The following is a 23,493-nucleotide window of genomic DNA, read 5'->3' on the forward strand; positions in this document are numbered from 1 at the left end:
TTATACTAAAGAATCAGACACGAGAACATAAGAGACCACTGGTACTTCAAGTATACCAGCATTACTTGAGGACGACCATGGTATCGTACATTTTGAGCAGACTTTTCAGGGTCATACTGATAGAATGAACAATACTTATTTAACAAATTTAGTGGTACGTCTGGTCCTTGAACAGTAATGATGTATTATCATTTCTTTACAAAGATAAGATCTCCTTTTCATTGTATATTAGAGAGAGAGAGACGAGAAGAAGACAACAATATACAACCAAATTCTATTAATTTATTTAACAAATCTAGAATCATGTGGGGTCCTAGAATACAATTATTGCCATTATTCATTTTCTAAGGAAGAAATGGATTTACGACTTTCTGAATTGATTTACAATAGATCTCAGCAAAGATCTGATCTCTTTTTCGTTTAGACCCTTTTACTATAATAAATAAATAAACATACGATGATATGAATGGTCTGAAAATAATTATTTACGACCATTTCCTAGGCTATACCAATGTATGCGTATATGTATATTTTTGGTATAGCATTAGTTAAGGTGGTATTGAGCTTAAGTAGAAACAAGAGTTAGGTAACTGAGGTGACTACTACTGATTCTATGATTGTTTGTCCAAGAGTCGGCGATTGAAGACTATAGCAGCATCTTTATCACCACGACCACTACAATTCACAACCACTTTAGTACCATCGCAGAGTGTGGGAGCCAATTTATCTAAGATACCCAATGCATGTGCCGCCTCCAGGGATGGAAATATTCCCTCTAATTTGCATAAATTTTCGTAAGCTGCACGTTATATCAGTTAATCAGTTAATCAATAACCCTCGTATTATGTTTTTCACAACTCAAATAGTAAGAAGCGAAACTAGTACCGTCAAGAGCTTCTTCGTCAGTTGCAGCAAAGAATTCAGCTCTCCCACTTTCTTTCAAAAAGCTTAACTCTGGACCAACTCCTGGATATTCCATCCTGCAATTTCATATCAAATATTTAAGCTCAGTGTTACTGACGAGGGAAAGATATCAAATATTAAATAATTAATTATACTGACCCTGCAGCAATGGAATGTGGATGGATAATCTGGCCGTGTTCGTCCTGTAGTAAATAGCTGATGGTCCCATGGTAGACGCCAACTTCTCCTTTGGTCAACGTTGAAGAATGTTTGCCACTATCCAGTCCCAAACCTCCACCTTCAACTCCAATCAACCTTACATCTTCATCTCCTACAAACTCATGAAACAGACCCAAAGCGTTTGATCCTGTTCCCACGCAAGCCACCAGAACATCTGGCTTCCCTCCCCACTTTTCCAACGCTTGCATCCTCGTTTCTTTCCCTATCACCGACTGAAACTCCCGAACCATGCTCGGGCATGGGTGTGGTCCCACCGCCGAACCCGTCAGGTGGTATTTATTCTCCAAATCCCCCACCCAACACCTAAACGCATCCGATGCTGCATCTCTGAACCCTCCATCCACTGCTTCAACCTATATCCACAGACCATCCATTAGTAATCGCTTCTTTTCACCCGCACATGTTTCTTAAAAAAATAGAATATGGTTTATACCTGAGCTCCCAGCAGCTTCATCAACCGCACGTTCGAATACTGTCTTTCGATGTCTTTGGCGGCCATGAAAACCGTGCACTCCAAAGCGAGTTTTGCGCATGCTGCAGCCGTTGCAAGGCCGTGTTGTCCAGAGCCAGTGGCGGTGACGACGCTTTTGCAACCCATCCGTTTAGCAATCATGGCTTGAGCAAGAGCGTTGTTCATCTTGTGAGAGCCACCGTGGTTGAGATCTTCTCTCTTTAAGTATATATCAGGACCTTTCCCGTTGTTCATGCTCTTATAATACTCAGACAATCGCTTCGCGTGATACAGAGGTGTTTCTCTCCCAGCATAGTCTCTTAACGCCTCCGCTAGCTCTGCCTGTGGGAATAACCATTTAAGGTTTTAATAAATGGCTTTCAATTGTTCTGTATTAACATCAAGCAATTATTAACAGTTAATTTGATGAACATGGGTGATTAATTAACCTGAAAGGCATCGTCGGCCATGGATTTTTTGAACTCAGCTTCGAGGTTGGTCAAAGAGGCTACAATTGTTTCAGGAACAAATTTGCCTCCAAACCTACCGAACTTTCCCGAGGTAGAGATGGGAAGTTCATTGGTCTGGGAAGTTTGGAAAGGAATTTTGTCCATCGAGGGTGTTGGAGAGGGGACGTAGGTAATGTTGAAGTGAGGGAGCTTAGTTTGGTGAGTGAGCAGAGCTTGAGGCACCACAGAGGCAGCGCGGTCTTTCTGATCTACGAACTTGGTAGTTCTGGAATGGCAGCTGATGAGTGTCCCTTGCAGTTTGCAAGCCATAACAATATTATGTTCTTTCTGTTTGAGTGAGGAATGAGAGAGAGAGAGAGAGAGAGAGTTGTGTTTGGTTGCAAGAATGTCTGCTAAGAGGCTATCTTTATAGTGTGCATGGTTTAACGTCATTGTTTCAACACGGAGTTAAATATTCAACGTGGACTCACTTTTGTCCATGAAAACAAAACGTTTGGACACATAAATATTTTAAACGTGTTTGGAGACAATAACTGCTTTTTCATTTTTTTCACGTTATCCTACGACAGAAACAAGTTCAAATCTCAACCCCCCACCACACACTTATCCTTATTCACATATCCTACTTACTTTAAATTTGTACTATTTCCTTAAATTTGAAGCAAGATTATATTTTTTAACACTGACAACCTTTTTGTGAGAAAAATACTGTAATTAAAAAATAAATTTTTTTAATTGTTGAAAAATAAAAAATAAAATAGAATAACGAGTGTAAAGTGATTATAGAAAAAAGAAAAAACGTGTAGTTTGTAACATCCCAAAAATACAACAATAAACTATATAATAGAATAATTACATTTAATAATATTTCAGTTCAGTCTTACACTAAGAAAACGTACGGTTCTAACCGAACGGCCTTACAAAAATGTTACAACTAAAATTGTACAGGATAAGCAAACCTGACCGAACGGTTTACAAAAGTTTATACCGAACGGTCAAATAAAATTAAAAGAGAAGGTGATCGAACGACCACCTTACTACAAAACTAAACTACTAACCGAACGTTCTACTGTTCGGTCTTAACTTCAACTTCTACCAAATTTTCTTCTTCCAGCGTATCTTCCAACAGCGCGTCCCCTTCTGCTCACATCCACACGGATGATCATTGCAACGACAAGACGGACATACAAAACAAGACACGACAGAAAATAGAAGGTAAGCTTATGTAATTTAATTCATACATAAACATACATTTCAAACAATCCAATACACAAGATACATTTCATCATACATATCATACAAAGCTTATTACTAGACTGACTGTCCGGACTGTATGAAATCTGTGTAGCTACAGGCATTCGTGCACCCGGGTGATGTAGTAACTGGGATGCCCTCAACAGCTGCCACCCGAGGTTAGTCCTATCTGTCCAAAGTAACCCTAAGGACTAGGACCTCCTGTCGTTCCCACACATGACCTACCCTCCTCTACGTGAAGACGAGTACTCACGGAACATCAGGATGAACAGCCAGCTTAGCATGCCCACAGTCATACTTTACAGATTCCAATATTCAAATATGAGTCGTTCCTCCCCGAAACGCTCGTCCATAATCCACAACATCTCCATATCACATTTTCTTCATCTTTCATTAATAAACATCTCATTTAACCACCTCGTACAAAGATTCATGAGAATTCCAAATAACGAACGTTCAACCCGAACTCAGAACTAGACCGAATACGTAGAGCGAGACCGAGAGATCTCAAAGTTAAGAATGGATTTAAGGCCAAGGGATTGATATCGGGTTGAGAAAGATAACGAGTACAATCATAAATCAGCAGAAATTAATGGAACGAACGTCAATTACAACATTAAGCCAATTAGATGAACTGACTCTTCAGAATTCCAATTGAACATCAACAAGACCAGACCAAGAACGAAGACTCCAGAATGAAACCAATGAATAAGGATATTTCAAGGCACTCAAAACTAATACTTAGAATGATTCACATGAAGAAACCGAACACTTGTGAATATTTAGTTTAATTGAATTTAGTATTAAGAAATCCAAATGTCAGTCAAAGACTGAACACTATAGTGAGCGAGCCCTAGAGAGCTTGAACGAACGCTCGTATTAGGAAGTTTAACTTAAGGAGATAGAACGAGTGCCTGGTATAAGACCAAACACTTGCTTGGGACGAACACTTGGTATAAGACCCGGTGCTACTAAACTTATAGAAAAAGAGGCTTGATAAATATACTGAGATACTATTGGAATAGTATTTAAGAATAACTAAAATATACAATTTCATAAATATATATATATATATATATATATATATATATATATATATATATATATATATATATATATATATATATATATATATATACATACTTAAGTTTATAACAGGATATCAAGACAGAACTATACTTGGCCGAACGCTCAAGTACAGTATTTCGAAATAACTATGCTCGTCCTCAAATAGGCTTCTTCCCAAATGAAAGAATCCACCACTAACCGAATTCACTAGAAAACCGAACAGTCAAGGACTGTTCAGTAACGAACGTACACTTTCTTAGGAGAATTCATATCCGGATCATTTATATTCCAACTCATTTATTAACATATAGTTTCACAACTTTATACATTCATATCATAATCATTTTCATATTTCATACCATTCAAACATAGAGATTTCATATATATATTTCATACATCATAATATAACTCACTCATATTTCATTTCTACTCATTAAATAAACGAACGTTCATGTACTACAATAATATCAACCATTATGCATCCAATTCATTCAGTCAACTAACGAACGTTCATACATTACAACAGTATACAAATTAAATTAAATAAGCTTCCCTTACCTCTAGCGTGAACGATCGTCCTAGAGGCAAAAGTATGGTTCGTCTATCTACAAATATTTCTACTCTCAACAACTCTTCGAACTAAATCAAACCACAGAAAATCAAGAATGGTTCAGATAAGATGACAACATGCAACTAGAACTTGATTTGCATGTACCAGAGAACGAACGGCTAAGGACAAGAAGAACTTACCCGTTCAGAACTCAAAACTGATCGGTTCAAACTGAAGCTTGGGACGTCGAAAGTGCTTCTACACGGTGCCTGAACGGAGATCGGAGTAGAGAAATGGTGAGTTTCGGTAGAGAGAAGGGAGAGCTTTTTAGAGAGAAGAAGGAGAAATGAAAGATCAGAGTTTTGGAGAAGAAGATGCATGCAGAGAGTGGGACGTGATTTTCCAAAAAAACTCAGTTTCTCTTAAAACGGACGTCCGCTTATGAGCTGACATCTGCATTTCACTATCTGATTTTCGGATCCTTGTTGCTTGACACCTGACATCCGTTCAGAGGGGTTTTTGAGTGCGTTTTTAATGGCTCTGACATAGTTTAACAACGGGATACCATTTAATAATATGTAATCGATATTTTCTAATAAAAAGTACGCGTAAATGAATTATGAGTGGAATAAGTAATAAATAATTTTTTATTTAAGAAGAGTAACGCAATAATTTTATTTCAATTAAAAAAGTATAGATAAAATAGTTTTGAGTCTCGTGATATTATTACCCTTTATTTTAATTTGAATACATTTAACTTATTCTTTCAAATTTTCTCCCTAAGACTCAAGACATGTTCTTTTTATTTACGTTTGGAATTGGAAGATAAATAAAAGGAAAGTGAATGAAAGGATTTAAGAGAATATATATATATATATATATATATATATATATATATATATATATATATATATATATATATATATTATTTATATTGGAAGATAAATTAAAGGAAAGTGAATAGATGATAAAGAAAGGATTGTCGTTTTGTTTATTTTGAAGAATTGAAAAGTGAAAGTAAATGAGTTTGAAAAGAAAGTGGTAAAAGATTTGATGGATATGATAAATAAAAAATAAATAAAAATAGAATATTACACGTTTATCTTTATGATTAAAGTAATATGAAATAAATATTTGATGAGTCAAAACTAATTTTAAAAATGTTTTAATATATTAATTTAAAATTAAACATTGAAATTAAATCAAAATAAATGAAATTTTGTAATAGATGAAATTTTTATAATAGATGACACTCGTGACACACTTTACCATCCACTAATCACCCTTTTTGTAATAGATGAAATTTTTATAGTATATGGTAGGTGAAGTTATTTTTCTGTTCATACTTATTTATTAATATATGAACTATATATGGATAAAAAGTTATTGATTTGAAATTTCGCGTTGTAGCTTTTACATTCAATGTTAAACTTATGACGCGTCTATATGACTTTTAAACGTGTAAAATCAACGGAAGAAGGAAAATATAATTTGGCGTGCTTTTTAAAGTGAAAGTCACTTCATTAATAACATTTTTTAATGACATAATATTAGAAGTTATAAAATAAAAGAAAATTTAAAATGTTAATATTTAAAAATTTTAGTTTTTTTTTATTCTGAAATATAGCAACGGAACAAAGGAAAGGTAGATAAATTACATGAGAGTGACATTGGGATGAGAATTGTCAGTGGCGAAGACTCTTCCCACCTTTAAGGATTCATGAAAAGAAAATTCTCAAGTGGCAACACTGACGGAGTGCGCTTCTTCCCGAAAATTTCGTGGGGTGCAGAAAGCAACATGTTAAACTCATTTGTTGGGCTCGTCTTACTTTTGTAAATGTTTGGGCCGAATTTGGGTAGTCCATAGTTTGCCAACACTGTCAGCCATTAGTAGTAGGTATCCCAATAACTGACCAAACCACTTTGCTATTTTTAGATTCTTTTTCTTAATTCACAACCAATCATATGTGAGGGTTACTCCCTACACCACCCCACTTTGCTCCCTCCACCACCACATTTTTTTTAAATTCCAAAATTATCTTTTATATTTTAAAATATCCTACACCCCACCTCTTTTCTTCAACGGATGTCAACTTCCGTTGAAGAAAAAATGCTTCCACGGACGTGCCACATCCGTTGCCTTTTCTGTTTTTTAGCTTTTAGTTTTCTTATTTTTTTTTGTTTTAAATTAATATATAAATATGATTTAATTATTTTAAAATTATTACTTAATTATTTATAAATTAATTTTATTTTATTTAATAAAATAATAATTATTAATTTTAATTTATGTGTTATTATTTAAATAATAATTAAAAAATTTATTATAAATATATTAAAACGGATGTGCCACATCCGTTGCATTTTTGTTTTTTAGTTTAGCTTTTTTATCTTTTTTGTTTTAAATTAATATATAAATATAATTTAATTATTTTAAAATTATTACTTAATTATTTATAAATTAATTTTATTTTATTTAATAAAATAATTATTATTAATTTTAATTTATGTATTATTATTTAAATAATAATTAATTTTTTTTTTATAAATATATGAAAACGGATGTGCCACATCCGTTGCCTTTTATGTTTTTTAGTTTTTAGTTTTTTAATTTTTTATATTTTAAATTAATATATAAATATTATTTAATTTTTTAAAAATTATTATTTAATTATTTATAAATTAATTTATTTTATTTAATAAAATAATAATAATTATTTTAATTTATATATTATTATTTAAATAATAAATAAAAACTTTTTAAAAATCTATTAAACGGATGTGGCACATCCGTTAACGGATGTGACCACATCCGTTGAAGTTTTTTTTTTTAAATAAAAATAATAAACTAAAATATAAAATATGTAAATAAATGTTACGGATGTCAACATCCGTTGAAGGTGAAACGGATGTTGACATCCGTTTTATAGAAGGACAAATAAAGTATAGGGAGGTGCAGGGAGTGGTTGGTGGTGGTGGAGGGAGCAACTCTCATCATATGCTAGTGTTGTTATTCTACATCTACAATAGCTTATTACTCTTCTCTGTCTAATTTATATATATGTTGCTCTGAAAAAACCACAAAATGCCAACATAATTTCTTTTTACTTTGTGGCAAAAAATCTTCCGCACCCCTAAATCTATACTCGAGAAATGTTGACAAAAAGAAAACAAAAAATTTACTAAAAAAAATCGTTTTATATATATTTTTTATTCTTCACCGTTTATACAAAAATACGATAAGATTCTAAAACTAAATTAGAGAAATAAATTTAGAGTGAAAAGGAAATGAGAAAAGAAACGGTGTTACAATACGTCCAAAAAGATGAGAATATACTACAACATATTTTATCAATTAACTATATCATTTCATTTCATAGATTTTATCAAAAAAACATAAAATAAAATCTTTATAAAGCATGTGAACGAATATTGAACCCTTCATTGTTTTTATGTGACCACCCTATAAGCTAGATCCTTCCCAGGCTGGACCAATGTTCCTGCTCATCATCATGCTCAATTTCAGATTCAGTTGGCCTTTTATGAATTCACTGTATCTACTGGATTTCCCTCACTTTCATTCTATTTAACATTTTATTTATATTTCAAATAATATTAGTAGGTTCGGTAGGTTAGAAAAAGAAAAGGAAGAAGAACACAATTTTTAAATTACTTCTACGAGTTTCATTTGTAAGGATCACGGAAGAGAAAACGTGCAAGATCAGCTTATCTAATGTTTTTTTTTTTCAATTAACTTCAATCCACATGTAAGCCTCACAATAATATTTAATTTTATCTTTATATATATATATATTATATGAAAAATGTTTTTTCAATAATTTTTTTTTATAACTTTTTTTACCACAGGTGTAATTTGTAATTGATTTGTTTGAAATATACGAACTATCAATATATAGCTTTGCTGAAAGAATTTTGAAATGATTGATTTGTTTTAGTTTACTTTATATTGTATTTCACATTTATTAGATTGCATTGATCATAGCAGAATTTGAGTGGTTTAATAAGCTATTGTCCAGTTGAAATTGAATGTTATCTTATAGAATCCATATTGAGAAAGAAAAGGCTAGCTAGTTAGATGGAACAGTATATGGAAGATTCATATTCCAGCTCTAAAATTGAGAAGGGTACCTGATGCAAAATCATGATATCATTCGTGTACCTTAACTTCTGTTTTACCTTTGGCAGCATTTAAAAATGAACTTTACCCGCCAGAGAGAAAGCACCTAGCGCCCAGCTAACCTAAAAAACTGAATTAATTTACGTATTCATAGATTCTGATTTCCTCCTTCTTCTGTCTGATCAAATTAATAATAACCCTACGGCCTCTGCTGCCTTCAACTACGCCTCTGCATCAGTGTTCTTCAGTAAAATTATGACCACAACTCCGTGATGGATGCCGAAACGGTAACAACAATTTTCCACCCTATACCTCCAAATCACTGTCGTTTCTTAATTTCCCATTTCATTTTTTCTCGCTTTTCCAGTGCTTACCATCTTCCTTCTTATTAACTGCATATACATATAATGCCATACCATCTTATCTGTGCTAGTGCTGCTGCATCATACATATAGGTATATGTACCTTCTGCAGCTTCTGCACAAATTTTAATCTACTCTTCCACCAATTAACTGTTACGCCAGACCATTCAATTTTGAACTATAACTGCGCCAATCCTCCTTCATCTCTCCAACACGGTGTGGCTAATTCACTGTTATTGTGAACCAACGTAGTAAATAGGTACGTCGGTAGTAATTATTACATATACGTTATCTTCGCTTAGGTATGGCAGTATATAATTGCGAGCCTCTGCCGTGTACTGTTACCAGAGATTGGCTGCGGCCAAGGAGACACAGGACAACGAAGAAGATGAAGAAGAAGGTACACATCGGCTGCACTATTCTATGAGTCAAAATTTTACACCCTTCGGTTTTCCTCATGATTAGGTTAAAACTCAAATTTTAATATTATAGTGTTTCACTTATTTTATTACTATTTTACTTTTAAAACCATGTCTCTTAAATTTTACATTTATTAATATTGGAAGCATGATAAAGAAATTGGATGATATATAGGGATAGATAATCATGAACTTGTTTGCAATATCCAGTTGTCCTTGTAGATAAAGATATTAAACAAAATGCTGACAAGTTTAGACTGGTTTATAAATGAGTTAAAAAATATTCTTACAAAAATTCATTTTAAATAAATTTTATAAATTAATTTATAAGTAAAATATGACTCTCTTTTTTCTTTTTTTTAGATTTAGTTTAATATAATTTTTAAATTTTTTTATTCTCTTATGACTATAAATATTTATAAGAAGTTTATTCAATATATTCCAAAGATAAGTGTACTTACACACACACATACATATATATTTTAAAACTATTTTTCGTATATATTTTAAAATATAAATATTTTTTATTGGAAAAAAGGTTAAAAAATGAAAATGAAGTATTTTTCAAACTAATATTATTTATTAATTGACAATAATAATTTAAAAAACTAAAGAAAAATGAAATAAGTAATTGAAAACAGAATAATCATTTACACCTTTCAATTTCACACAAATTTTCTTCACACATATCTACTAATACCAAATACTCAAAATTCTCACCAATGCACTCATATCGTTCTTTATGAATATTAAATTTACCACACCAAACACACCATAAAATAGTAATTCTCTGTGTATAGTCAATACTTAGGAATATTTTGGGACTACATGTCCAAACCATTAAAAACTAGAAACAAAATACAACATATGCTAATAAAATATGATATATATATATATATATATATATATATTTCAACTAATTATCATAACGCGTGTTTTTTTATAATAAAATCCATTCTTAAAAGAGTGTTGATTAATATTTTTTCTAATTTATAACATAAGTAAATATGTTTCACTCATAAAAGATTTTAAGAATAATATTTTTTATGAATTATAAAATGCATTTAAAAAGAGTTTATTTATATATTATTAAAATGGAGGAACTTTATTTTATGAATCATTTTCATACCCCACACCTCTTAAAAAAACAGCACCTACTTACGGACTTCTGAATGCTCTTGTTTATAACAACATTCAATGCTTTCACCAACTCTTGTTCAATTTTTTATGATTTTATGTATTTCCACTTTTAAGTTTATTTTACCAAATATAGAATACGGCTATTTATGCTGGAAATTATATTTATAATAAATATTTTTTTAAAAAAAAGTGAAGTATATTTTAAATCATAAAATAACAATTTAAATAATGATGTAAAAGTGGTTAATGAATGAAATACAGAGACGACAGTTTGAAATGATTGAGTGAGATTTTTTAGTTCTCGAACTTAGAGAAGATAAGACAAAAGAAAAATGGAATCTTTTTCTTATTTAGTATTACATACTAACAGAACTATGATTCTTGGTTTTTTGCATGCCCTTTCAAAATTATTTAATATCCAAACTTTCAAACAGATGCAAATATTTTTTTAATACAATGACAGCACGAATTAAAATCTTAATGTTGTTCTCGTGTTAACATGTTCATGTGGCGCTAAAGTATGTTAGAAAATTTTGTTTAATGTACAAAAGAATAATATATTATAAATGAAGCACTTCAGCCTTTTTATAAAATTCAAACTATTTAGATAAGCTAGATTTTTTATGTTATTCAAACTATACTAATACGACTTACTTTAACATTATTTACATTTTAGGAAAGCTGCCCTATACTTACATGCATCCTTCTGTATTAGAACACTCCATAACAAATTACGCAAAAGAATATCAATTTAAGGAATACAAAAAATATCTCATAAATAAGTTTATATTTTTGCATAAAACAAGGTTAACTTACAAATAGATGTTCATTTAATTATGTTTTAATGAATGGATTAATATTAACTTAAAATTCAAATTATATCTAAACAAAAAACTATAAAGTATGACCATTCAAGCAAATTCATACATATGTAAAGAACTTGATACGGTGTGAAATTGTGTGAACTACTACACGTACGGTTTCCATATATAAAACAAGAACTGGTAACATAAATTACAATAACATATAAATAATTATTAATTTTTAAAAATGATAATTGTCAATGAAATTCCTCTAATCTCAAATGATTATTATCTTAGTTTTGATATTAACATGTGACATTGTAATAACCCACATAAGAAATCGAGTCTCCATTTCTTGGTGTCATTTGAGTAATCAACAACTTATCCATTTCACACCTCACCAAGGCTTAACTTGACATATTTCATAAATAATTCAATAGCATCAGTAAAAAATTTCTAAAAGTATTAATTTTGCTAAGAGGTAGAATATTTTATCCCAACTTAATTTATAACCAAAAAATCAGACTCTTACATTATATAGTAAATTCAAATACATACAATAAAATACGACAAAAGAAGTTTGATTTGTTTCGAAGAAATAATCAATTTCGTAGGCGCATTATTAATATTAAATCAAATAATTTAGATATATTAAGTAGTATCTTTTGAAAAAAAAACTCATGGTTGAATTGTAAAATGATTATTCATATTAATTAAAAAATATAAGTCATTTTATTTATTTTCATTCATATATCTTTTTATTAATCTTATAATATTTTATTCTTACAAAACATAATTAAATTAAAAAATTTCTAATTACATAATATTTTGTATAGTTATATAAACCTATATAATTCAATTAATAAAGCATCTCCATCTCGATAATACAGTCGAACTTTTAAAAAATCTAATCATTGTATTAAATAATGATCAATCTATATTATGATAAAAAAAATACACCAAAGACGTCAATAATTTGAGAGAAAAATAGTAGTAATGAAAGTGTTATCTTTGAATATTGTTCAGAAACAGTCATATATAATTATAACGTTGAGAAAGGAAATTTGAACTATTTTACTCAATCATTGCACTCGCCAAAAAACTGGTATCCCTCTTAAATTCAAGACTATAGGTTAGTAAGTAGGATATGAAGCCGTAGAGAATGTACCACCTATTGACATTTTACCTTAATTTAGGTACGCTTCGTTAACGCAATATTTTAAGTAATTTACACCACTACGGTAATTAGCCAAGTCAATGCATCATACTTGCAAATGATTATTCCCTGAAAGAATTTTCAGACAGTTTCTTTAATAATTGATCATGAAAATCTTTTGCATGAACATATCTTAGATGATGATGATAGAAATTTTGAACCATGTTTTATAGTAAGACGTATAGGCAATGAGTAAAACTGAGATGATAAACATAGTCGGCAACGTTAAAAGAACACTTGATAAACAGACGAAAATTTGCTTTAGTTTACAATACAATAGAAAAAGTGAACATAACTCACTTGAGAAAAGTTTGCTTAGGCCTACAAATACTGCACTAAAAATAAATAGCAAGCATGAAAATCTGCAGTTATTCTAAGTTAAAATATTAAAAGCTGGATGGAACTATTTTAGTTTTCATCAGTGAAAGTCAATACCCGAACCTAAGATTCTTCCAAGTTCTACCATTGAAGTGATTCTCCGAGGTGCGTTCATTGACTTCTTTCCCTCTTCTGAAAACCAAATAGGCACCACTCTGAGCTTGTTAATTTCAACTCTACTACCCTTGTTATAACACTGCAAAAAGGAAAACAGTATCAGAACAATGACCTAAATTATTCTTCTCAACAAGTTATTCTGCATATATAATGATTTAAGTCTTAAAACTTCCAAACAGTTAATTTGATTACCATGTGAAATTAGGTGTTGTCACGTATCACTGCGACCTTGATCCTTTCAACAGTGCACTTAATTAGACTGTTAACCGTAGCAACTGAACCCAAAGATAGTTTTGCTGTTGGAGCTGAATCAACCAAGATCTGGAAGGCAACTGTGAGTAGAGAACCTCCTGATCCTACATCAAGTATTGACCCACCATTTATTCCAGGCCCATCAGGAAGAATAGCAAAGCCTGAGGGAAGCAGGGCAACATAATCTGGATCCCCTCCACCCAATACTACATTCATAGCTACAATATCCACAGGAGCATAAACTACATACGAGCCAGTAGAATCAGTGCAACTCTCTTGAAGTATCAGCATATTACTTTGGCTTGAATTTGCACTCTGTACCATATATCAAAGAAACTGTTAGCTTATATCTCATCTATCATGACATTTACGCCAAAAAGGTTCCTCACTGGAATGCTATAGCAGCAACTTACATTGACTCGAAGTAGGGAGACACAGTTGCCAGGATCACGGCCATTTGCTATGTGTGCCAATTCTTGAACTAGACCCCCATTAGAAAGAATGTCCCACTGTGAATGTATTAAATTGAATATATCAGCTTCAGGAATGAATATATATATATATATATATATATATATATATATATATATATATATATATATATATAGTTATATCGTTAGTTACCAAATAATTGCTGATTTCTTATAAGTACTGAAATATTATGAATACCTCGTTTCTTGAGTTTTCATCGCGTAGGAAATCAAAAACCCTCTTTGGAGGAACTGGGAGCCAGAAAGAAGTGGCGGCACTGAGCACTATACCGGGTGGTCTGCCAGGTTCATCAGTGCTCTTTCTAGTCATGACCCTTACGTCATCACATCCAGTTGCGGATAGTGTTGTCCAAGCATGTGCAGTAGAAGCACCTACACCAGTGCAATAGCTAATAACCATTCTCTCTGCCAGTTTCAGCATACTTTTTCTTCCCTCAGCACTGGTTATCACTGCATTTTTTAAGGATATTGGAAACAAGGTCACACTCTACACATCTATTTCAGTATATGAACATCTTATATAAATAAACAAACAGATCTTAAAATAAGTATTATTGAAGGGGCTTAAAAAGTTAAGTTGATAAACATACCACAGAGATTCCCTGCTGGTATGTTGTTGGCCATTGAACTGGCAAGACGTTCGCATTGTCTGTCTAATGTAGCCACCCAGCGTTTAGCTCCAAAGGCGAGACCGGAATTGACTAGGGTTTTATATATGCTATGCACCGCCCTATCATCCACTTCTACATGTTCGATCCATGTAACCTAATATATGAGAAGAAGAAGGCAGCAACAGATTAAATTATAGTTCTGTTTTCTTGGAATGTTGCCTTCATATCATAAACCGTGGAAATATAAAGCTAGAAAATGTGTTTTTCTACCTTGGAGTAACCATTTGGCAATTCTTGAATTAAACATCCAGAGGGTCTTCTTCGGCTTCTTGAGATCGTACTGGGTCGCAGATTATCCAAAGAAACATCCACCACTGCCCATATCCCGTCTGGTTGCTGCTTACAGTACCTTACGAAATAGTTCTCACGAGTAGGAACAAGCGGTGAAGGGACTTGGAACTCGGCTGACATCTGCAACATTAAAGAAAAACTTTAATCACATTCTTGAAAAATAAGAAATAAAGATTATTTGTTAACTATATAAGATAAAAAAGGTAGAAAGATTAGTACCACTTGCAAGGCTCCATTGTAGTTTCCTGCTACTCCAGTTGAAAGGACTTCAAGGGTCAATGCTCTTGAGACAATACCGCAAAACATAGTTGACCATTGGTTCTGAAACCGGCAAACCCGATGATAGTCATTCTCAAGTCGTTAACTTTACAAATTATAATATATACGACCGTTGTTTGATTATCACTCACCACATCCATAAGGATATCAATCAGGTTAATGTGATTCATGATGACCACCACAGATTCCCTTGAAGCTTCAGATCTCAAGGCCAGAGGTTTGGGACCTAAACCCCTATTAGGGAAAGTCCTCAAATAGTCTTCTTCATTCAAAATCTCAGAGTGGTGATTCCCGGGGACCCATAAAGAGTCTCCAGCCTGAGCTAGTCTTGTGAGTTCCTCCATAGCTGCAACAGCAAGCTCCACGATCATGGGCTTGTCAGCATCAGCTGGAGCTGGGAGTGACCTCAAAAGGTCACTTCCACCGTACATTTCTCCTACCGTGCCTGACTGTGCTCCATAGTTACCGACAGGCATGTGATTGTTGTTGAGTGACGAAAGGTTGGAGTAAGAAGACGTCACGGGCTTTCCAACGTACTTGGCCGCAATTCCTGAAATCCTATCAATCTAAAGATTTTTTTTTCCATGCAAGAAGAAAATTGGTTATATGCCGAAGAAGAAAAGAAACATTGAATAATCTTTTACACCATGCAGCGGACCCGACGTACCTCTTCTCTTAACCGAGCATTCTCAATCCTCAAGTGCTGTTCGTCGAAGGACATTTCGCCAAGGGCAGCTGGGCCTCCACAGTTGGGGCATGTAGCATTGGTTAGGGCCTCCTTGTACCTGTTGTTCTCAGCTCGAAGCTTTTCGTTTTCGGCCTTCAGAATAGAATTTTCATGTCGTTCATGCTGAGTCTACACCGCCAGCATAATTAAAGAAAAATGTTACAGCTTTAATCTCATTTAAAGAAAACAGATTAACTATACTGCAGATGTTCATCAATATATATACAACCAAATGTAAAGGTATATGCTGTTTAGAGTCTCTCTATCTCTATCTCTTTTACTTTATTACCTTCATCTGGGTGCGCTTGTTTTGGAACCAAAACTTGACTTGCAAAGGCTCTAACCCCAAATCCCGGCCTAGCTCTTTTCTTTGCTTGTCATCTGGGTGAGGACACTGCTTGAAGAAGCTGATAAAAGTGAAGTGAAAAAGAAAAATAGCAAGTAAGCAAACATATACGATGTTATGTAAAGAGTGATAAATATAAGAGTGATTACGCTTCCATTTCTTCTATCTGGCGCTGTGTGTGGCGACGGTAACCCTTCTTTCTGGGTCTTGGGTTGGGATCTTGGTCGTCGCCGGAAGGAGCGTCCATGTCAGTGCCTGACTTGGTCTCATATTCATCATCTCTGGGCTTTCCCAGGTCAGTCTCAGAGAAAGCAGTTTTGTGGGGTGACATATCAAGCATGTGAGGGTGAGAATCAAACATGTTTGTGTGAAACATTGACTGAAATCCTCAAGTTGAGGAGCCACGAGCTTCTTCTCTAGTCTTCCAACACAGGAATTCAAAAACATTTAACACGAGCAAAGATGCCGAGAGCAAGAAGTAGCATATATATATATATATTGTGTACCCCTCAGTCAAGTGCCCCTAAGAATATATTTTATAAAGTTTAATATGCTGAGTACGTTAAAAGTTTAATACATTAAATGTTCATAACTAGGTAAGGTAAATATTTAATATTTTTGGTATAATAAATGACCAATCTATTTCTTTCAAATTTTAATAATATAAAATATATTAAAAAAATAAAGACATTAATATCTCAAATAAAAACAATACAAATACCAATTTGTCAGTTGTCCATATATATGGACACCAAAATTGTGAGTAGAGTTAAGAACACAAAAATACAAATATTTTTGTTTAATACGTCAGTAATAGTTCATCACTCCATAATTATAAAAAATCGTTTTAATAATTCTTTTTTCTTTTCTTGCAAGATTATTTCCTAATTATTCGTAGTACTTTTTTTTTATAAAAAAAAAACCTTTAATTATTTTAGCCCCTAATTATTCTTTTTGATATATTTGATATTACTTTTTGTTTAGAGTTCTCTTCCTCACTCTCAAGAAGATTGAAGATTAAATTACAATTTCACCACTTTTATTCTTTCTTCATGTATTAATTATTTAAATATACTATTTAAAAATATAAAATATTTCTTTTAATAATTAATGTGATACGGTGATTCTAAATCATGATTGTATAGAAAGATGGACAATTAGAAAACATCTAGCAATGTTAAATTAATTAAATTGTCTACCGTTTTTACATGATGTTTTTATTTTAACCATCTTTACAATATTTTGTTATAGCATTTCTTTAGTTATACAGAGAATCCTATGTGTATATGTTATATAGAGAACTTACTCCGTGATATATGAAATTACTTTCTTTCATTTATGTGTTTTTTTGGTTATCGAGCAAATTCAACAATGTATACCGTATGTAAGAAGTGTCATATGAATAGGGACTCATGGGTAGAATATATTTGAGATAAATTTGTGAAAAATTATGAAAAATTGATATGTAGTTAACGTTTAAAAGTTTATCTAGAAATAAACAACATAAACAATATAGAAAAATAAGAGAAAAATGTACAAACTCATTCTTTGTATGTAGTAACTATTTATTATATATCACTTGAAACTCAACCTATTTTAATAAAATATTTTAATATTCTCATGTTCTTCATATATATATATATATGAAAGAGGAACTTATTAAATGTTCATTGATATTTTATTATATTCATCTCAATTGAAAACGACGTTGAAAGAGATTGTGAATTCAATTACACTCACTGACATTTGAAAAATATAAAATTATATTAAAAAAATTAGTATAAATAATAAGAAACAAACCCTCCAACATTAAAATAGGAGAAAAAACAAAACACAATCACCAAAACGGATAAACTCATAAAATGAAACAATAGTAAAAATAGTTTGTGGTTAATCCGGTTCTCTAAAAGATATTTTGCTAACACTTTATCTACTTTCATTATCCAAAAAGTTCATTAATTAACTGTTAATGGTGGAATTAAAAAAAATATTTATTCATTGATATTATACAATAATCAAACGAAACAAAATAAGAAGTCATCGAGATATATGATTTAAAAATATTGAGAAAAAGGGAGTAATAAGTATCTTTATTTGTAATAAAGGACAAAATTGTTAACATTTACTATTTTACTTGTTAAAAACTAATAAATTTATTACATTTATATTTTTAGGTGACTGCAACCATTTTAGTAAATGTTCATTCAATGTTATTTAACTTGTACACCGATAAAAAAATATTTTAAGAAAATACGACGTATATAAATAACCACTACTTCAAGAAACAAAACAGCTCAATACGATTTTTGTAACATGGGAGAATTTGAATACTTTAATAAGATGTAAGATCATAATTTTTATCGAATAAAAATCTAAGGAATAATTTAAAATTTCTTACAATACCTTCTTATGTTAATGTTCATATAGTTGAAAAAATGAAAATGTACTGACTATTTTTAAATTTGAAAAATATCAAATGTATTTAATTTTCTTTTCAATGCTTTTATTTAAGTATAGCAGAGTATCGTGAATAAGTGCTTAAAAATAGTTGCTTGTTTTAATTTTCAGCATATATTAACATGTCAAATTTAAGCACCTTACACTATAATTTAAAGTCTTTCATTAGTTAAAAAATTTAATCTTTTACTTTCTTATTTAATATGATTTTTACTTTGATAACATAGTTTAACTTTAAACAACCTTTTTACTGAGATAGTCTAAAGCTTTTGTACACGTTAAACTAAAATTCTAGCATAATTTATTAAAACGTATCCTTTGTCTTTGAATTTTTAAATTAGAGTGTAGAAGTATAATTTCAAGTAGAATTGAAATTATTTTTAATCATGAAATTAAGCAATGGTTGGGCTAGGTCAAATTTAAATGAAAAATATGTGGATGGTAATAGTATTTCTATTATTATAATGTTACTAATAATGATAATAATAAGGGTTAAATATGTTTTTGGTCCCTTAACTTTCATTTAAAATTAGAATTAGTCTCTCTTTAAAACTTTGGACCAATTTAGTCTCCAAACTTTAGAAATGTGTTAATGTAGTCATTTTAACTAAATTTTGTTAACTTTATTTGATGTTTCAAACACATTTCTCAGTTAACATTGAAGTAAAAATGTGTCAAACGGTGTAAACAACTCAAATGTTATCATAAAACGCACTTGAAACATCAAATAAACCTAACAAAATTTAGTTAACAGGACTAAATTCACACATTTCTAAAGTTTGGAAACTAAATTAGGTCAAAATTTTGAAGAGGGACTAATTTCAAATTTCACTGAAAGTTAAGGGACCAAAAACATATTTAACTCTAATAATAATAATAATAATAATAATAATAATAATAATAATAATAATAATAATAATAATAATAATAATAATAATAATAATAATAATAAAAGTGATACGAAATATAAATATAAGAGAATGATAATTAAGACAATGATAACAAGGGTTCCCAATCCCATTACTATTTGAACATTTTTATAATATATTATTAAGACTCCTTTTATAACAAAAGTTTACCCTAGAATTGGGTGAAGAGCAACGTAAAAAAGTAGTAATTATGCAATGCATGATTATTAATTCTAAAATGACTTCATTAAAATTCCAAATTTAAGTGTTATTAGTTCAAAGTTTTAAATACCAAGCTAATTTCATAGGTCAAGAAATGCTTTAAAAGATTAACGTGGGGAAATTTTGTTCCAAGATACAGCAGTACACAAATTCAATATATAGTCAAAGACAAAGACCTATAAATTACAATAAAGGTTGACAAAGAAGGTATACTAATTTGGAACTGCTCAAAAATACTGGTTAAGTAAAAATAAAAATTTATTAAGTTATTTATCGTTTAAATAATATAAATACACTTAATATCAATAAATGGTAACTTTAATAAAATGGATTTAATATTATCTAAACTATACCTTTCTAAATTACTCATTGCAACTTTTTAAATATAAAGTTGACGGATATGTTAGGAACAATGTTTTATCTTGGGTGAAAATAAAAATGTTATATCTTCGTCCAAATTATTCTTCTTAAAATATTTAAAGTCTAAAAATATATAAAATTCATTTAATACTTTCCATAAAAAAGAAAGTAAGATTATTTATAAGAGGGTTAGAATTATTCACTCAATAGTTAGATTTTTTTTTTTGTAACACAAAATAAACGAGAATAAGAAAGAGATAATTTTCTGTAATTATTTAGGTTAGTGAAAATAAATAAATAAATAAATAAAAACATGGAAAAACTAAGACAGAATTAATTAGAAGAGAAATTAAGAAATAGAGTGATGACCTTGAAGATGATTGCAATGAATGAAGTGTTCCGACCAACCTCTCTGAATTAGGAATTATGGATTTTGTTTTCCGACCAACCCTTGGTAAAGACGAAACTGATAAAAACATTCGTGGTCGTCTATCGCATGTCGGTGTCTCTGCATCACTTCATGCTCCTGTCATTTGAGATTAACATGCAGGTTTAGGTTGCAACAGTAGCAAAACTTGGCACCCAAAATGAAACGGAAATCAATGAGGAAATATAATAATATTGGTAGAGTTGAGTGAAGTAAAGCATTTGAATGTGAGTGAGAAATTAGCGAAGATAAAGCAAAGGAAGTGAACCTTGGTTTTTGTTATATGTTGATGAGAACTGAAGAAAAGTGAAGGAGTGGCAATGGCGTTTAAGAGAAATCCTTGTGTGGGCCAAAGTGAAAGAGAGAGAGAGAAGAAGAAAGCAGAAGAGAAAAAGGAGATGAAACGAATAAATAGAAGGTCAGGGGTTGTGAAAGTGAAGAACAACAATTGGAGAGGTTTGGCAGCATGGAGTTATTGCAGAGCAGAAGGTGTAAAAGCATTTATGAAGTAGATAGATAGTTAGATATCCATATTCCACACACTAACTTACTCTACTCTCATAGTTATATATATAATTACGTATTAAATTTATACATTTTAGTTATTATATTAACTCATGAATTTATTTGATGATTAAAATATTATTATTATGTGAAAATAGTTCAACATATAACTTCTTTCATTCTTTCTTTCAACTTTTATCATTAAATTATCATTATTTTCTTTATTCATATAGTTTTGTTTGACTTTTGGAAAAAATAAATATTTTAAAAATTACAATAGTTTTACACACCATAGACATGAAAACGTTGATATGTTAATAATTTTTTTTTAACAATCTTTTATAATATGTGTAATTTTGTTTTATGGATTTGCTTGAATTTATTTTTAAAATAATATTTAAAACGGACCAAGTCATATGCGTTATAAAAAAGTTGTCTGCTAAAAAAACTTTTTCCAATGTTAATATCTTTTCCACTGTCTAACCAATTCTCAGACTTAATCCGATTTCGTAAACCATATTCTTTTTCATAGTTTTTCTTGATAAATTATGACGACAGCAACCTCTGTTTTCCATTTATGATTTGTGTTCGTAACATTTCAGTTATGACAACATGTATAAGAATGATAGTTTAAGTTGTGTGTTTGATTAAAAAATAGATTTGAAAGAGTGAATTTAAGATAAAAGAGACGTCAAAGTGAAATTATTTAACGAAAAATGGCAAGAAATAAAAAGTAGAAAAAATCATAAAAGTTTATAATAATTTTTATTTTATTTTTCGTGATTTTAATCAAGTTTTACACATTTTCAGATCTTGAAATCCAATGACAGTGTTAGATAACATTTACAAAAACAGAGGACATACTAAATATATAACTTAATTTAAAAACGAGATACAATTCTTTAAAATGGTTTGAAAAATAAAAACAACGTTTAATCCTTTTAGTTATGGTTTTATCTGGTTGAATTCAGTAGGAGGGAGGAAAAAGTGGAAGGCTTGGGTGACAGGTGTTACATGGTTACGTTTTTATACCATTTTTTATGGATCGTGATATTCCAACAACGCAATTTTGACAAAAAATTGACAATGTTATGTGTCAAAAAGCTATTGGAATATTTAAAATATTTTTTTTTTCGTTAAAGTTGACAATGAATTTGGCTTCCGAAAATGTCCCTCTCATTTTTGTTTTCATTCTTCTCCACTGTTGCATTTTGGTTTTCATTTTGTGTGTGTTTTCTCTCCTTTCTCTCTTTCTCTCTCACGAAGGAAGCTTCATCTTCTCCGGCGAGACTCCGGTGAAGCAATGGAAAGCTCCGGTAACAAGGTATTTTCTTTTTCCTTTCCATTTTCCGTTTCCCATTTTCCATTTCCCCTTTTTTCCTTTTCCCTTACTCCATTTTCATCCTCTCTTTAACCTCTGTCATCGTTCCCTCTCCTTTCTCTCTCCAAGCTTTCTCCTTTCTCTCTTCAAGCTTTCTCCTTTCTCTCTTAAAGCTCACTCCTCTCTCTTCAAGCCTTCTCCTTTCTCTCTTCAAGCTCTCTCCTTTCTCCCTTCAAGCTTTCTTTTTTCTCTTTCGTTTCTATTTATTTTAGCTTCATCTTCTTCGGCGAGGCAACCCAGCAAGAAACATGGTCTCCTTTATATTGATTTTGTTGTGGGAAATGGAAAACTCCGGTGACTTCAGTGATGAAAGCAAGATATCTCCACTATTCCTTTTCCCCTTTTCCACTTCCTCTTTCCCATTTTCCATTTAGCCTTTCCCCTTTCCTCTTTGCCAATTTGTGTTTCTTGTTTTGTTAATTATTTTTTGGATTGTTCTAACATGAATTTTTTTTATGCAGTTGTGTGTGCAACATTCTTTCAAAACCAAGTTTGTTGATGTTTTGAATGGAAGATTGACTCATGAGGAGAGGAATGTCTACTTGATAACATTATGGAATGTCCACTTTCCAATCATGCTGACGTTAATATTTTAAAAAATTATTGTAATAGATTGTATTGAACATTTACAATTCACAACATATTTTTTCAATGTTAATATTCATGGA

General features: G+C 31.0%; 2 protein-coding genes and 1 long non-coding RNA gene across 5 annotated transcripts; 1 reads left to right on the forward strand and 2 right to left on the reverse strand.

Annotated features, from left to right (window-relative positions):
* Positions 1-260: 260 nt before the first annotated feature.
* On the reverse strand, positions 261-2,449 carry LOC108319913 (tryptophan synthase beta chain 1). The gene is made up of 5 exons (XM_052869102.1): positions 2,044-2,449; positions 1,577-1,936; positions 1,063-1,496; positions 886-980; positions 261-799 (listed from the first exon to the last, which is right to left on the reverse strand). The coding sequence occupies exons 1-5, from the start codon at positions 2,371-2,373 to the stop codon at positions 612-614; spliced, it is 1,407 nt and encodes a 468-aa protein (XP_052725062.1). The 5' UTR covers positions 2,374-2,449; the 3' UTR covers positions 261-611.
* Positions 2,450-9,025: 6,576 nt separating this feature from the next.
* LOC108319940 (uncharacterized) lies at positions 9,026-10,023 on the forward strand. The gene is made up of 3 exons (XR_008245768.1): positions 9,026-9,361; positions 9,530-9,695; positions 9,785-10,023. It is a non-coding gene; the product is annotated as an uncharacterized LOC108319940 (long non-coding RNA).
* Positions 10,024-13,227: 3,204 nt separating this feature from the next.
* Positions 13,228-21,353, reverse strand: LOC108319889 (homeobox-leucine zipper protein MERISTEM L1). Of its 3 annotated transcripts, none has more exons than XM_017551190.2 (13): positions 21,209-21,353; positions 20,883-21,039; positions 16,716-16,982; positions 16,510-16,627; positions 16,161-16,349; positions 15,625-16,059; positions 15,434-15,535; positions 15,134-15,334; positions 14,843-15,017; positions 14,431-14,702; positions 14,175-14,270; positions 13,702-14,076; positions 13,228-13,588 (listed from the first exon to the last, which is right to left on the reverse strand). In XM_017551190.2, the coding sequence occupies exons 3-12, from the start codon at positions 16,940-16,942 to the stop codon at positions 13,711-13,713; spliced, it is 2,181 nt and encodes a 726-aa protein (XP_017406679.2). In that variant the 5' UTR covers positions 16,943-16,982; positions 20,883-21,039; positions 21,209-21,353; the 3' UTR covers positions 13,228-13,588; positions 13,702-13,710. The 3 variants fall into 3 exon arrangements, with proteins under 3 accessions (XP_017406679.2, XP_017406678.2, XP_017406677.2); XM_017551189.2 differs by having other exon boundaries at positions 16,716-16,987; XM_017551188.2 differs by having other exon boundaries at positions 16,716-17,089.
* Between the last annotated feature and the right edge of the window lie 2,140 nt (positions 21,354-23,493).

This window comes from Vigna angularis, chromosome 10 (assembly GCF_016808095.1).
Source record: "Vigna angularis cultivar LongXiaoDou No.4 chromosome 10, ASM1680809v1, whole genome shotgun sequence".
NCBI lineage: Eukaryota > Viridiplantae > Streptophyta > Magnoliopsida > Fabales > Fabaceae > Vigna > Vigna angularis.